Source organism: Helobdella robusta (genome assembly GCF_000326865.2).
Source record: "Helobdella robusta unplaced genomic scaffold HELROscaffold_45, whole genome shotgun sequence".
Classification (NCBI taxonomy): Eukaryota; Metazoa; Annelida; class Clitellata; order Rhynchobdellida; family Glossiphoniidae; genus Helobdella; species Helobdella robusta.
Window position 1 is genome coordinate 1,182,998 of NW_008705095.1, and position 16,122 is coordinate 1,199,119.

General features: G+C 30.1%; 2 protein-coding genes across 2 annotated transcripts; one reads left to right on the forward strand and one right to left on the reverse strand.

Annotated features, from left to right (window-relative positions):
• Window positions 1-6,051: 6,051 nt before the first annotated feature.
• On the forward strand, window positions 6,052-6,459 carry HELRODRAFT_85412 (hypothetical protein; the record flags this gene model as incomplete). The annotated part of the gene is made up of 2 exons (XM_009026043.1): window positions 6,052-6,184; window positions 6,320-6,459. Coding segments are annotated over 2 exons (273 nt in total), but the record flags the coding sequence as incomplete, so codon positions are not given.
• A 4,349-nt stretch (window positions 6,460-10,808) lies between these two features.
• Window positions 10,809-10,970, reverse strand: HELRODRAFT_127848 (hypothetical protein; the record flags this gene model as incomplete). The annotated part of the gene is made up of 1 exon (XM_009026163.1): window positions 10,809-10,970. A coding segment is annotated over one exon (162 nt), but the record flags the coding sequence as incomplete, so codon positions are not given.
• Window positions 10,971-16,122: the final 5,152 nt, after the last annotated feature.

Sequence of the window (16,122 nt, forward strand, 5' to 3'; positions counted from 1 at the left end):
AAACTTTCACTTTTAAATTTTACAGTTTGCCTTAAATTTTAAACTGTTGCCTTAGCTGCTCGTGATTGACTTTCTTAGTAATATCAACGTTAATAATGATTGCCATCTCTCTGTTTACCATCCAGTGTGTTTTCAATAATTAATAAATTTCATGAACCACAAAATTTTTGTTGCAAAATTCAGCAAAATCACTTTACGCTAAATGTCAGATAAATAATTAAATGATTAACCAATTAAATAACATTAGAATCTCCATTACAACGTGACGTGTTCCTTGATGTTTCAGTACATGGACGCAATGTTACAACTCGTTCAAAATATGACAGAGGACGAAAATATTGGAGAAGATCCATTTGTTCTGCTAGCTTTTTTGTTTTTTAGAAGTATATACATTTTGTTCATAAACACACACACACACAAACACAGCACACACACAAACACAGCACATACACACATACACACACAACACACACATACAAATTCTAATTTTTTCATTTGTGATTGATGCGTAAATCAAGTTCGTATAGCTAGGAACATCCGCGATGGGACAGAGTTTGCCCCCCACCCCTTGGAATCTAAATTGTTCAATTTAATGATAATTTTTAAATTTTTGTGATTTATCTTCGTATTAATAATTTAATTTTAATACCTCAAATTAGTCCGAATTGACATAGTATTAAGGTAAACGGAGTAGCAATAAAGGACCATAAACAGAGTTCTGGATCCGCCACGGCTTTTTTCCCCTTATTTCATGTCTGAAATGACACCCCTGATAAAAAACAAATCACTAATCAAACGATTATAAAATTTAAAACATTCATTTATTTAATTTAACAAGCAATAATTGAATAAAGTAAAATTTACGTATGACATATTTTCAGGTTTCGACTGTTTCATTCAGAATGTAGAAAATGATTTGAGAGTAAAACAGTTTTTCATTTTAACGGATCTCTTCATTAAGGAACAATTACAAGTTTTCTGGATTGATAACTCGAAGTTATTTGAGGGGTTAGTTCTTTGACAGCTCAACCATTTAAATATTATTAAAATTACATTAACAAATTTTTATGTCAAACTGAACTCGCAGTTGTGTACGAAATTGATTAAAATTATCTTAGTACAAGAATTAAATGAACGTGTTTGTAACTATTTATATCTTTAGTCAACGTTTCTCACTTACAATAGATTCTATTTCACTTTTCTTTTAAAAGGAATGCTAATTCACCCTACGGAACCCTCAAATCCATTTTTTGCAAACGCTTCACGCCAAATTTTTATTTACAAAATTATTTTATAATTGTTAACCGTAAATCACTTTGATGTTGTTTTCCTGATTCGACTATATGACCTATTGAAGTGTTATTACTCGTTTTTTAATGAAAACATTATTTGACTAACACTTATCATTATTGAAGAATTATAATGAATCAAGAAATGTTTCTAATACCTGGCTTCAAGAAGCAGTTGAACAATATGAAGTGGGATGGCAATAAGCTCATGTATGGTCTTGAAGAAATTAAAACAAACAAAAGCAAAAACGCTGACCAGCATTCAGAAAACTCTTCAAATGACATCAATGTACTCAATTTTAACGATAATAAAATTGAGAAAGTTATCATCTACCAAAACTTGACGACCAGCATGATAAGATTCATAATGCGCAGATATGGGAAGCTACCATATATAGACTACATTCAAGGAAACAACACCCAATATTTGTTCTCGATGTTCCCATTCAAAGATTATTTCAACCACAAATTTGTGGGGAGATACGGAACGTTGGCTCAACTGTCTATAACGTTCTTCGCCAATCCTGGTTAGATTCTTCATATTAAAAATGAAAATGTAATATCGATTATGACTATGATTTCATTGGCAAAACTGGGATGCATCTGAACACTTTATTTTGGGTGTTAGCTTATTTTTCGGTTTTTTCATTCATGCCTTTATGCTCTGATGGTGGCTTATTTTCACTGTTTCATAACAATCAACCTTTTCTGAATGGCAAATTGGGGGTATTGTTTGGGACTGGTTTAGAGCATTATGTACTCAGTGACAGATTTTTGACCCCACCTTGTCATGAGCTGTGTTGTTATTAAAAGTAAGTATAACTAAGTTTTAATAATCATAATAAACATCGTATTTTTGATACAGAATGCACCAAAAAAAGGTCACCAGCCTAATTTTCGGCTAAACTTACGAACATTTGTTGAATTTCTTGGCTCTTTTGTCAAAATTAAAAAATGTTAACATTAATAAAATTTTGGTCTCCTCTATTAACGTTGTCTTGATCCGGCACTGTATGTGCTGGTTATCTATGTGTATGCTTGGATTGTTGTCATGTGACGTAAAGAACTCCGTTAAACTAACTTTTTATGTTACACGCAAATTATCTTTCAAGGTTTGTCTAAGATTAAACAGAAAAAATAAAAAAATAAATCACATGCAATGTGAGTGATTCGCTGATCAAAGTTGATGCTTCCGAAATATATTAACACAAAATTAATAAAAAAATTAACTCAACTTTAAAGATCAAAACTTTTAGAGTGAAATATTAATTTGTTGTTCATGTTCTATTTTCTTAGCCGATGCTGAATTGTTAATTTAAACCTTTGTATTTTGTACTTCATTTAATTTGATGAATTTCAATTGAATGCAGGGCTACGATGATAATGTTGATGTTAACAAAACTGATGATGAATAAAATAGTCAAACAAACTAAAATTAACTTGTTATTATTTTTGTATAGCAGTCACCATTGAAATTAGAAGTTTTCTCATGTTTGGTATGAAAAGTTTGTCCATCGTCGGTCCAGTTGACTACAACCCACTCTCCGTTACTATACCTCCATCTAAGAGTGATGCGCCGAATTCTGTACGTTTAGATCCATGTTATTGATGTTTAAGAAAATTTAAAATATTTTCTTAAACAATTTTGATAATAACCATGTGATGAGTTTGAGAGATTAAAAATTTTGAATTGAATGCATGTTGTATGAATGCTGAATATGTCAAAACATTGGAAGCTTTTAAATTAATTATAAATTGTCCGGCGTTTTCACAGAAAAATATTGCCTTGGTGTTTTGTTAGTCAACAATGTAATCAATCAGTCAGTCCGTAAGTTGTAATTTTTATTAACTCACAAGAACCACATACAAATTTTTTTTCAGAGCGTGAGCAGTTACTCAGGCAGCGAAACAACTACTTTCTCACCTTCATCAACTGCATTCAACAGTTATGTCAATGACTTAATGATAGAGAAAAACAACGTTCCTCATTCTAAGGAGCTCCACTACTCTACAGAGAAGAGCAGCAGCGACTCAACAACCGGCTCATACAGCTATTTAAACAGTGGTGATAATTTTATGTCAATTTTTCAATTTCATGGGTATACAATTGAATGTCGCATACATTTTTATTGAAAAAAAAAATAAAAAATTACTAACAAATAAATTCAATTGATAATAATTTGGCAGCATCACGTAACGTTTACAATTATGCTGGAGTCGTTAATGCTTGGGCATTAATCCCTACCCAACGTTCACAAATTTCAAGGTTTTTTAAATTTTATTGAAACTCAAATATTTTGAATTAATCTGATAAATGATTCAGTTTAATAATTTGATACTACAGTAAACAATTTATCAAAGTTTCATTTGATAACATTTGCTAGGAGGAATGATGGCATTAAAAATTAAATAGAATTTGTTTCAATCTTTATATTAGTACGACAAATTTATTTGAGACTATAAAATGATATTTTTTAATTTCCGAAAGTTGCTTTATTTTAAATTAACAGAATGGAACATAAAACTACTCCTTACTAACAATACGTTCTGTTGTGCGATAATTAATAAAATTACTGATATCATAATAATTATAGGTAAACAAATTAAAATTAACTGCGTATGTTTTCATAAACTAATTTCAAAGTTTTGCGTTCTAATTCATTGTTGCTTTCTTTTCTTTTTTGAGTTCACCTCCACCATCAACTTCACTTTTTAACCTTTAATTGATCTCAGAAGTCTGTCCAGTCCCTTGTTCTTTCTTGACTTCAAGGTTTACAGGTACAACGACGTCGTCGGTTCCAAGGATCAGAAACTCTCTTTTAAAGTTGGATTTGAAAACCTCAATCTGGTTAGTCTATTGGAAACATATATACACAAAGAAATTTATTTTGATGCGATTTGAATTGAAAAAAATTTCATATTATTCTAAATATTTTATTATTTATCGGTTACTGCTATCCTGTGTTGTACCATAGTTTCACAAAATCAGTAGACGAACTTTTACCATTACGTTAAAAAGCAAACCAAACTATCAATTCCATAAAAATTGGACGATTCTTATGCATTTAACTAGTGATTAGGCTTTTTTTTGAAAAGGATCATAGTGCTCTATTCAAAGTCTGCTTCATATTTTTTGGCTTTTAAGCTGTTTAACTTTTCCATTATTCATTCCGTTTGGTCCTTCTTCGTTTTTCCACATTAAGTTCATTTTATAGCACGTTTTATTTTAATTTATAGAAGTAGTTATAATTAACTAAAATTCTACTATTTAAATTTAGGAAAAAGGTTTTGAACAGTAAAAAAAGTCATTACAATTATATTTCAAGTTTTATTGTGGAAAAAACTCCTGTCCTCTGACAATGAGTATTTTTATATTTAGGTCATGGGTATTTGATGAGAGTAAATAACTTTCATTTTGCTAAGTAGCTCAAACGTGAAAACATTCAGAAGTGCATGAACAATTTTTTATCAAATATTGAATTTATAAAGCAAATCTTTAGCAAATTTTAAACTTTTCTAATTTCGGTTTAATTTAAAATACATAGTTGCTAATTACTGAGATACATTTTTAAATCAAAATTTTGGATCAGCAATAAGTTGGATTATTCATTATTACAAATTTGTCTAAAAATTAACCTAATTTTTTAAAACTACTTGATTAATTAACATTTATTCATGTTTATTCATAGGGGAAAAACATTTCATCAGCAATCTGTGGCCGATACGATTACGAAAATTTGGTCGGCATCAATGAAAACATTTTTGAGAACAAAACCATCCCTAACAATATTAAGATTTTTACACCTGAATTGTGGAAATTTGATTGCGCCATTGAATTTCTTGAAAGTTCCATAACATGTTTCTGCAACGAAACGGGCTTTATTGCTATTTTCATGATTCAGGATGTTTGTTTCAAATGATGTCTATGTGTTTGAACATGCTTCATTTTAATGTTTTATTTTTATGATGTTAAATAAATATTGTGATTCTGAAATTTCAATTTCAACTGACAATTTGTATCTAAAACATTTTTATTCAGCAGTCAAATGGTTATCATTTTGTTACGAGCAAAACTAACATTGCTGAGTTTTTGGTTAGATTTTGAAAAATAATTAGTTATTTAATTAATTTTTTTAATAATTCGGAAAATGTTGAAATTAAAGTTTAAAATTTTAGTTAAATTTTAGAAAAAGATTTCTTAAAAACATGTTACAATTCGCGTCAGAGAATATTTTGTTGCAACCACTCAGAACTTTCCTTACATCGAAGAGTTGAGCGTTGCAGGAATGGTCATGAGGGCGGTGTCCATCGTTTCCCTCTTTCTCACCATCCTCACTTATGCCATTTTCAAGTTTACATCTCACTGATTTCCATACTTTTTTCACTATAATCATTTTTATTTATTAAAATGTCTTATAAACCGTTAGTTCTTTATAAGACTCAATTTAAAAGTGTTTAATGCATCCTTCTATATAACTGACAGAACTACTCGCAAAGGAATAGCCACAAAAATATTGGTTAACTTGTGCATATCACTGATTTGTTTGTTGCTGGTACTGTATGTTGCTGATTTCAGATGCAACACAAGAAGCGAATGCTGGATCTACAACGTTTTAAGGTTTTTAATAAGTTTTAAAAAACGTTCATTATTTTTGTTGCTATAGGACTTTATCCAATTACTCAATTGTTTTGACACGGTTAAAGTAGTCGTTTAAGACTTGAATTCAAATAAAGAAGTGTAGTTGAAATTATTGCACTTTGAAGATATTATTTCGTGCTGGTGTCGCTGATGTGGAATGGAGTGGAGGCGCACAACATGTATCGCATGTTGGTGGTGGTCTACAACAGTCACGTCAGTCACTTCATTCTCACCTCAAACTGCATTGCTTGGGGTTGTTATAACAATTGTTACCAGCTAAAATTATTGCACACAATATTTATATCTGTCAATTCAAATGTTTACAAAAATTTGAAAATCGTCTATTTTTTCATTTTTAAAAAATGATATCGACATCTTTCCAATGGAACAGGTTTTCCAGCCTTGTTAGCGTTGTTTATTCTGTTGGTAGACAGGACAGCATTTGATGGAGACTACATCAATTGTTCTTTCAGGTGCCAGGAAATAATTTCAAACGATGGATTAGTTTTGTGTTTGTTGTTAACCTTCTAATAAACAGATGCGGTCTGAAGAACAACACGCTTTATTTTGCTTGGCTGTTTCCAATGTTGGTCATAATAACGCATAACATCATAGTTTTCGCTATGGTTATAAAAGTCCTGTGCAAAAGTTCTCCTAATATGAACAAAACTGGTAAATGTTGAATGACACCAACTAAATAAATATAATTCATTTGAAATGTTATCGCTTTGAACGCAAGTTTTATAAACGAGTTTGTTTAAATGAATCCATAACAGAGCAAATTTTTACTATTCCTCTTAAGATCAAGAGAGACAAAACACAAAATCTCGATTGGCGGCAGCTCTCACTTTGTTGGTCTTGCTGGGCGTTCCGTGGATTTTGAGTGCATTTGGAGCTCTGAAGAATGAAGAGATGGACTCAGTAGAGCTTTTTAAAGGAATTATTGGAGTTAGACTATTTGTTTTTTTTTGTAAATTTAGTTTAACGGGGATATATCGCTTTACGAGTTTATTTAAATTATGTAATTTACTTCAAAGGTTTGAAATTTGTTTCGAATTTCTATTTTAATTGTTTTCTTTTCACTCAGGTCATTCTGGTGACATTCATCAGCTTGCAAGGACTGTTCATATTTTTGTTTCACTGTGCATGCAACAGATCTGTGCGTCATGAGTGGAGTAGTTCCATCAGTTGGAAGGAAACTTCGATCTTTTCCTATCTCAAAAGCAAAAATACGGTTTCTACGTTATCATCTGGTTTGGTTGAAAATAACTTTACCGCGGAAAAATAGATTATTTCAGATATAGAAATTAATGAACCGGGGTGGAGCCAATTCAAAGTGAAAGCTACAAATCAAAACAAAAAATTTAATTGACTTGAATTAACTATTAACTGTTTGAATCTAACATTTTTTAAATTTTGTTTTTTAGTGCTGCTTATGTTTTTTTGTGTGGCTTGTAATTTCTGAATATCATTATAATATTAACAATAAAATTTATTTATTTTTTAGTTTGTTTTAAATCTTTGATAAATCATTATTACAACCGAAAGATTGGTGTTGAGTATAATAACAGTTTTCGAGTCGATTGAAGTCAAAATATCCTTGATGTGATTTTTTTCTAAAAGTGCAATTGTATAAAAAAAAGCGTTGTAACCGCTTAAATTAATGATAGTTTATACGTGATAAAATTTTGTGAAAAGTGAACCGCAAACGAAAAGCACAATTCAAGTTCCATTAAACAATCATTCGATTGTCAGATTAATTTATTTTTGGTTTTTTGAAGAATTTTATTTCAAATGGAAAACGGGATTCCAATTATTTTCTGTTGTCACGGTTATTTCAATTTTCAAAATTTACTTGCTCGTTTCCTTGATCTTTATAATAATGATCGTTTTAAAGTAGTCCTAGTTTGAAATACATGTACTTTCTTTTAAGGTGGTATTTTGCTAAGGCGTCTTGTTTTCTTCATTTATAATATTCTCAAAACAATTCTGCGGTTTTATTATTGAAAAAGTATATGAGAAAAAACTGATTATTAGTAGCCAAAAATCAATCTCGCTCGAAATGAAAACTTCCCAAAATTTTTTAAAATACCATCGTGTAGATGCGGTATTTACAATCTAAACCAGCTTGTTAATTTTTGATTTTGATGATCGTTTTTAACTGATATAATTAAACATACATGTAATGCGTGCCAGATATATGCCTGATTATAATGATAAATATAATTCATAGTTATTTTTTAGTTAAACTATGCGGTAAACCAAAAAAATCTGTTAAACTATTAGTTCGCAACTATTTAGTTAGACTATGCCCATCAGTCAATACATCTCAGCGGTCATTATATATGATTAAATTATTTAATGATTAACAAAAACTACTTTGAATGAAATAAATCAACAACTTCTACAAGTAAATGAAAAAAAAACTGTTTCCCACTTTCATTCAGGTAGTAAACATTCAACTGTAGCAACAATAGCGATTACATCGTGTTACGCTTTACAAAGGCCAATTAAACGAAAACGTAGACATGAACAAGTGCCACTTTTAACACTTCATTCTTTATATGAAATTATGATGCCAGATACATTTTCAGTAACAAATCGCAATGTCAACTTTTCACTGTGGGACTCTCGAGCAGATAACTATCGTCAAATACTTAGGTTTGGAAAAGATGATAAATTGCAGCTTCTTGAAACCTATCCACACCGGTTCGTTGATAAAACATTCAAAGTTGCACCTCAGCTATTTTGCAAGTGTTTACAGTGCATGCACTAAGCGATTACATTGCTGTACCATTTATTTATGCACTCCTTCCGTCAAAACAACAAGAAGAGTATGTTAGAGTTTTTAGAAAACTTTTTGAGTAAATACCAACGCTTGTTCCACAAAGTGTTGTGATGGATTTTGAAAAGGCTAGTCAGAATGCAATAAGCACCGTATTTCCAATCTGCAAACTAATTGGTTGTTTATTCCACCTCGGGAATGTGCAATGTCTTTTGCGTAGTCTTTTGCGTAAAGTGCAAAAAAAGCTTAATTATTTGTAAATATGCTGTTAGTTTTTTCATTTGTTACTTACTGAATTTGAAGATCTAAATGAAGCTTACCCCAATGTTGTTAAAAAAGGGTACAAATATTGGGATGATAATTATATTGGTTGAAAAAAACGAAATCTGCAAGCGACACCAAGATTTCCAGTGACATTTTGGAATGTCCGGGATTCGGTCCAAGAGAATCTGCCGCTAACAAATAACTCAGTTATTTTTACCCTGTTTTGTCGGCGCGGATTTGTCGTTTCCACTTTGTCGTGTGCTATTTTATCGTTGGACGGTTTTTAACGATTTATTAAATTATCTAATCTAATTCCAACTTATTGAAAACCTTAAAATAATTTTGTTAGAATGGAATTTCAAAATATAATGAATAAATTAACATCTTGATCGAATATTCTGCTTTCTTTATTATCATGTATTCATAAATCGATTCAGTATTTTTTTTCTCGAGTTTTAATCAGTTTGAGTTAAAAATTGCCGTGTCATATACCAAATTAGTTTAGTTATTTTGTCTTTTCTTATGAAAATATTTTTGATATAATAGTTAGTATTATTATGTTTGTTATGTGTGCAGACAAAATTATGATACTAGCAATGGCAGCACGGTGCAAGAAGTCGAAACTCTAGTGAATACCAAACTTCTACATAAGTCTAGATGGAAATGTTGCAAATAATTTAAAATTAATATATCCAAAACTAATGTTATTTTCTTTGGTCCCGAAATTGTAACTAATTTAAAAAAATTCCAATAATTTCTAAAAATTTTACTATAAATAGAGTGAAAGTATAAAAATCTTAAGTATTATTATCGCGAGTAATTAAAATTAGAAGAATCGTATCTTATAAATTTCCAAAAAAATGTTCAAAATTATAGGTGTAATAAATAAATTAAAACTGTTATCACCTAAATATATTTTCATTTATTTTTATTATACCCTTATTTCTTATATGAATTTATTATTTGGGATGGGACGTAAGATTAAGTGTCATATGTCAATACTAACTGGCTGTCAAAACTTTTTTATTGGAATTTATTATAACTTGAAAAAATTTAACCATATTTTGTTTTATTTTTCACAGTCTGGCTTGTTATTCATTAATCAGTTGAATTATGAGTTGTTATTATTATTATTTTGATCAGAACATTTATATAGCGCTTTTTATAGATGAACAGTTGAACACCTCTCAAAAGCACTCTTTCAAATTCAATACACAATGTTAATGAAAACATTGTGTATTGATTGTTTAATTGTCATTTTTACAATTTCATTTGTAAATTGTCGCAATAGATAGAATAAGTTAATGGTTTCTGATATACCATTTTTACAATTTTGTTAGAAAATTTAAAAAAAAATTAATTTACAATGATCATTTTAATGATTTAGTTTCAAAACACATTTAAACTTTACAATTTCAATTGTAAAACTGACATTGAATAAGTGATAATTTCTGAATTTTTCCTTGCGCCATTGTGTCGCTCGCTATTTTGTCAGCGCCATTTTATTGGAAAATTCGCGCTTTTTTTGTTGCACGCTATTTTGTCGGTAAATTTTGGCGATGTTTACGTCATTTTATCGGCGTTATTTTGTCGTGCACTATTTTGACTGGTCACCGTTAAAACAGATACAGATGTTTATAAAAAAATGAATAAAATCGTTTTAAGATATTTTAGTGTTTCCAAACGGTAGAAGTAAATAGATACACTTTTTTTATTAATAAGGTTCATTTTTATTTATAAAAAAAATATTTATCTGGTACACTGAACAAATTTATCATTAAATTACCAGCTCCTTTATTACGTGATTCCTAAGAACTTTGCTTTTATTGCAAAGCTGACTCCTGCAAATTTGACAGGACTTCACATTTTTAAGCCATTCCTCAACACATTGCTGATGAAAAACATGACCACATTGTAACTGGAACACAAAGGAACCATCCTTGAATGCTTCCAAACATATTGGACAACTTTCGTGCGTACTCAGAAAGCTCATTGATTTCTTTTGGTGATAAATTGTGTTTGATGCTGGAATACATAAGCGCATGACCTAAAGTAGTTGTTTTATCCTTATCTTTCATTTCCCAAAATTGTTTCAAATATTGGTCAGCAATTTCGTTTGCTTTTGCATAGACGCCAACCAGTAAATTATTCATTTTTGAAGTTTTATAAATCGAGAATTATCACGCATTTAAGTTTCCATGAAATCATCTTATATATATATAAACACAAAACATTATGGAAGGACACAAAGATTTTACAACCAACCAATAAAAAAGATTCTTTGTTAGGCAGCTCTAGCAGGTTGATGCTGTTTAACATTCTTTGTTAATAAATTACATCGGTTGATCTTTGCATACAACAAAGTTGTACAACATGTTACTGCAATTGTGCTAAACTAATACAATCAATAACATTTTTCTTAAAATTTTTTAAACAATGCAGTTGAATATACTTTCTGTTAACATCTCAGAAAATTTTTTCTTTTCAAATCTTTTCATTATCAAACATCCAAATCTATTCAATTTTTGTTTGTTTTTTTAAATTATTTGGCTTGTAAATGTTGCACCTAAAAATTTTAACCTTTTGGCACTTGTAAAATCGTTAATTTTAAAAGAGATTTATGTGCATAGGAATGAAACTTTAAAGAACATCGCTTTTTCGCTTTTCTAGTTTTGACTAAAAAAGCCATCTAAGCTCTAATTAACTAAACGTGGAGTCATTAATTAGTATATGATTGTGTGTGTGGGTGATGACAAAATAACGCCTCTTCTTCCTATGTAACTTATTATCTAGAGAAGATGTTATCTAAATTTTCAGGCATAGCAGAAAATAACATAAAATTTTCGTCTTAAAGCGTAATTATGTTCTATGATCCAAAAGATATTGCACTCCCAATTTTAATTTTTTCATTTAGTAGTTACTAAATTCATTAAGTTTATCAACAAAATAGGGAAAGATTTATAATTATAAATCTTTCTTGAAAAATTTTATTGACCATAATAATTTTTTAACAATTAGTGTTCAAAGTCTGTTATTTTTATTCAATTTTAAAATTTGTTTGAGATGCGTGATGCTCCTAATGACGTGATTGAATGTGTACTTGTTTCAAAGATTTCAATTTCTTCGCTAACTAAAATTAAAATTTTTTGCATTTGTGAGTTTCCTCATAAAATTTTTAATTAAACAAATTTTTGAAATTTTTTCCAAAAAATTACATTTGTATTATAGCAAATTTAAATTCTAACTTGAATTTTTTTATTCAAAATTTGTATAAGCCGAAGATATAACGTGAACATTTTAGTTTGCATATTAATGAGATCAAATAAGGTATTAAATTTGAATGACTCAGCTGATGTGTCTGATGGTCAATAATTGATCAAGCAATTGATTCAAACTTGAGATTAGAATTTAAATATGCTATAACAGCAGACAATCATGAGCAACATTTTTTTAAATTCGTCTTTTACTGGGTCAAAATCTTTTCATTTATACATAATTTTGATAATGTCTTTCAATTATAAATCTGTAAAATTATTAATTGAAATATATTATCGCATTTTGTTGCACTATTATTTTATGTACTTATGACTTATTATGACTACACGTACTGCGTTTTGTGTTTTATTAATTCAAAAAATGTATATTCTCTTGTGCACTTTGTTAGGCATTAACTGTTGGTTGTATTATTTACTGAGAACTGTTGTTGTTATTGTGGTTGCCAAAAATTGGTTGATTGTTTTGCAAAAATTGTTGTTGTAGTTATTAGCCGAGCTGAAACTTTTGTTGGCTTTGTTCAACAATGTTCAACATATTTCAACTGCGCCAACAACCCAACAGATTTTGGAACTATTGCTTTTGGTAGATTATGTCTCATATCTGGAACAATACAAGCTCGTAAAAATTTCTAACTCCCCAACCTTTAGTTGTATAAAATTTAAATAAAATATCAGCATATATTGATTGAATGTTCAAAAAACATCAAAAGCCAGAACAGTCACTAAATTCCAACAGAAATTTTTTCAAAATTTAAAAATAAAAATTTAGTTAACATAATTATACTTAAAAAAAATATTAAAATGTACAACATTTGACAATTTATACAATTTAGAAAGCAGATATAACAACAGCTATAATAATGATGATGAAAATAATAATAATATAACATTAGAAACAGAAATGGAATGATCTTTCAGTAGAAGAAGTAAAACAGATCATTGGAAATCTTGCTAATTGAAAGGCACCCGGCCGGAATATCCAATACTTTAAGGGCTTTGATTTTTTGCTTGGAGAACTGGCTAGAGAAATGAATAAAACTATCAGATATTAAGATAATTTACCAGACTTGTAACTCATCTGTATCCAAAAGGTAATGAATCAAAAGACCCTAAGAACTAACGGCCGATTTCTAGTTTCCCAACTATGTACAAGTTTTTAACTGCTTTTATTTCTAAGAAATTGTACTTTCATCTCAATAACAACAACATTCTTCCACCAGAGCAAAAAGTATGTAGGAGATCAGCGCATGGATGCAAAGATTAGTTTCTCCTAGACAAAGCAGTTTTAGAATACGCAAAAAATGGAAAACACAATCTCAGTGAGGTTTGGATCGACTACAGCAAAGTTTTTGATAGAGTAGAATTTTTCATAGTTGGATCATAACATCACTGAAGATTTATAGAATTAGCTCAACTGTCATCAATTTCTTCCAGGTTGAAAGAGTGTAACACTAAAATGGAGTTTGGTAGACCGGGGAAAAAATAAAGCTGGTAAAATGGCCATTAAAAGAGGTATATTCCAAGGAGATTCACTTTCACCTTTACTGCTTTGCTTTCCTTTAACCAATATGCCAAGCAACGATTATCTAGGCTATATATTTCGCTAAGAACAAATGATCAGTCATTTATTATAAATGGATAACTTGAAACTATTTGCAAAAAATGATGTTCAACTGGATCAAGAGCTGGGTGTAGTGAAAAAATTTAGCGACGTTATCCAAATGGTGTTTGGATTAGGTTATTACTCAAATGTCCCCCTCAAAAAGTTTGCGGCATTGACAAAAAATTTGATGACAACACCAAGATACGAAATCTTGATCAGGTAGGGGTCTGCAAATGCCTTGGTGTTGACCAAAAATGAAAGAAAAGATCCGAAAAGAATATTACCCTCGTGTCAGACTTATCCTTGGCACTCAACTCAATACCAAAATTAAGGTACAAGCTATCAACAGCTTGGCCGTGCCAGTACCAGAATACAGTTTTGGAATCGTTGACTGAAGTGACAGCAAAATTCAGGATATGGACAAAATTATTAACAAAATACGGTCTTTTTCACCCAAAAGCTGATATTGACCGTATTTATATAACTAGAAATAGCGAAGGCTGTGAACTAATAAAATTAAAAACGAGCAGTCGTTGGTCTTAGCGAATACATCACGCAAAAATCTGATAAATACTCCAAACTAGTTTTTAATCATAAAATGGAAAAAGAAAATACTCCATTTTGCATAAAAGCAGAAAAATAATCAAGGCTAAGTACATGCCACCGGAAACTAACCAAGATTTTCGACTAAATAAGTTTAGACTTAAAAGAGCACTCAATGATGAGAAAATCAAAATTTACTCAACAAAACCATTACAAGATCAGTTTTACAACGACACGCTCAAAAACAACGTTGACAAAAGACAGACATTTGGATGGCTATACAATACAGCTCTAAACTCAAAGATGAAACAGAAAGTCTCCTCATAGCAGCTCAAGATCAGGCACTTAATACGCGATGCCATCAAAAATGTATTCTTATCATGGATGTCTCGACTGTAAATGTAGGTTGTGTCAACAGCAGGAGGAGCTTGTCAACCACATTGTAGCCGGATGCCCAATATCAGCACCAAAAGAATATAAGCACTGACACAATAGGATTGCTAAATATCTACATTGGCCAATCCTGAAAAACAGTCAAAATGTGTCTGACTGCTGGTACAATCACCAATCTGAATAGTTTGTCGAGTATGACATGGCTGTTAACACCGACCGTTGTATTGGGTTTAACCGAACAGACATCATACTCCACGATAGAAGTAACAAAAATGCCTCTATCAAACGCCTCTTCATCGATGTTGCTGTCCCCAATGGCACGAATGTTGCTACAAAGGAAGTTTAAAAACTAAGCAAATATGAAGATATTGAGATCGAAATTTTATGTACATATGTGTAACACAAAAACACGCGTGATCCAAATATTTGTTGGTGCATTGGGAACAGTAAATCAGGTACTGCAAAAATATCTCGATAAACTGTTTGGAAAGGGAAATGTTGCACAAGTGCAGACGATAGCTCGATTTGGTACTGCCCACACATTTCTAGAGTTTCTAACAATAGGAAACAAAAATCGCACAACTCAGAAATTGGGTGAACTGCCAGTAGATAGCAGCAAAAGAGGCTGAGGAGAATAACAATATAATAATAATAATAATAATAATAGTTATAATAGTTATTATTATAATAATATTCATAATAATAAATTTTAAAATATTTAAAAAAAAAGTTAAAGACCAAAGGCATTAAACTGGCTTCCGAGTTTCAAAAAGCCATAAATTGACAAAAATAGAAACAAAATAATAACAACCGAAAATTTTATCTAACGTTGAAAAATCATAAACTTGAAACTCATTCAAAAATATTTCCAAATGCCTTTTTGTTGTAAAGTAGTTTGATTAAATAGGCTAACCTGATATATCGTGTCGATCAGATTCTGGTTATCGAAGCCGATGATGGTGATGTTGCAAAATGATATTTATATTACATACGTATACATACTTATATATATATATATATATATATATATATATATATATATATATATATTCTATAAATTCTACCGAATGTTTGGCGTTAATATGTTTGTAGTTCGGTAGAATTTATAGAAAATTGTAAAAATTATGGTCTATTACCAACACACGCACACACACACATATATATATATATATATATATATATATATATATATATTATTGGATTAAAACTGTCAGAAATGCAGTTATTGATAAAAATCACATCATGTTTGGCGTTAGTTAATTTCCAATTTAATTTTTCGATTTTTCTAACGGTCGATCGTAAATCATTTTCAAGTTTCTTTTGTTCAAAAC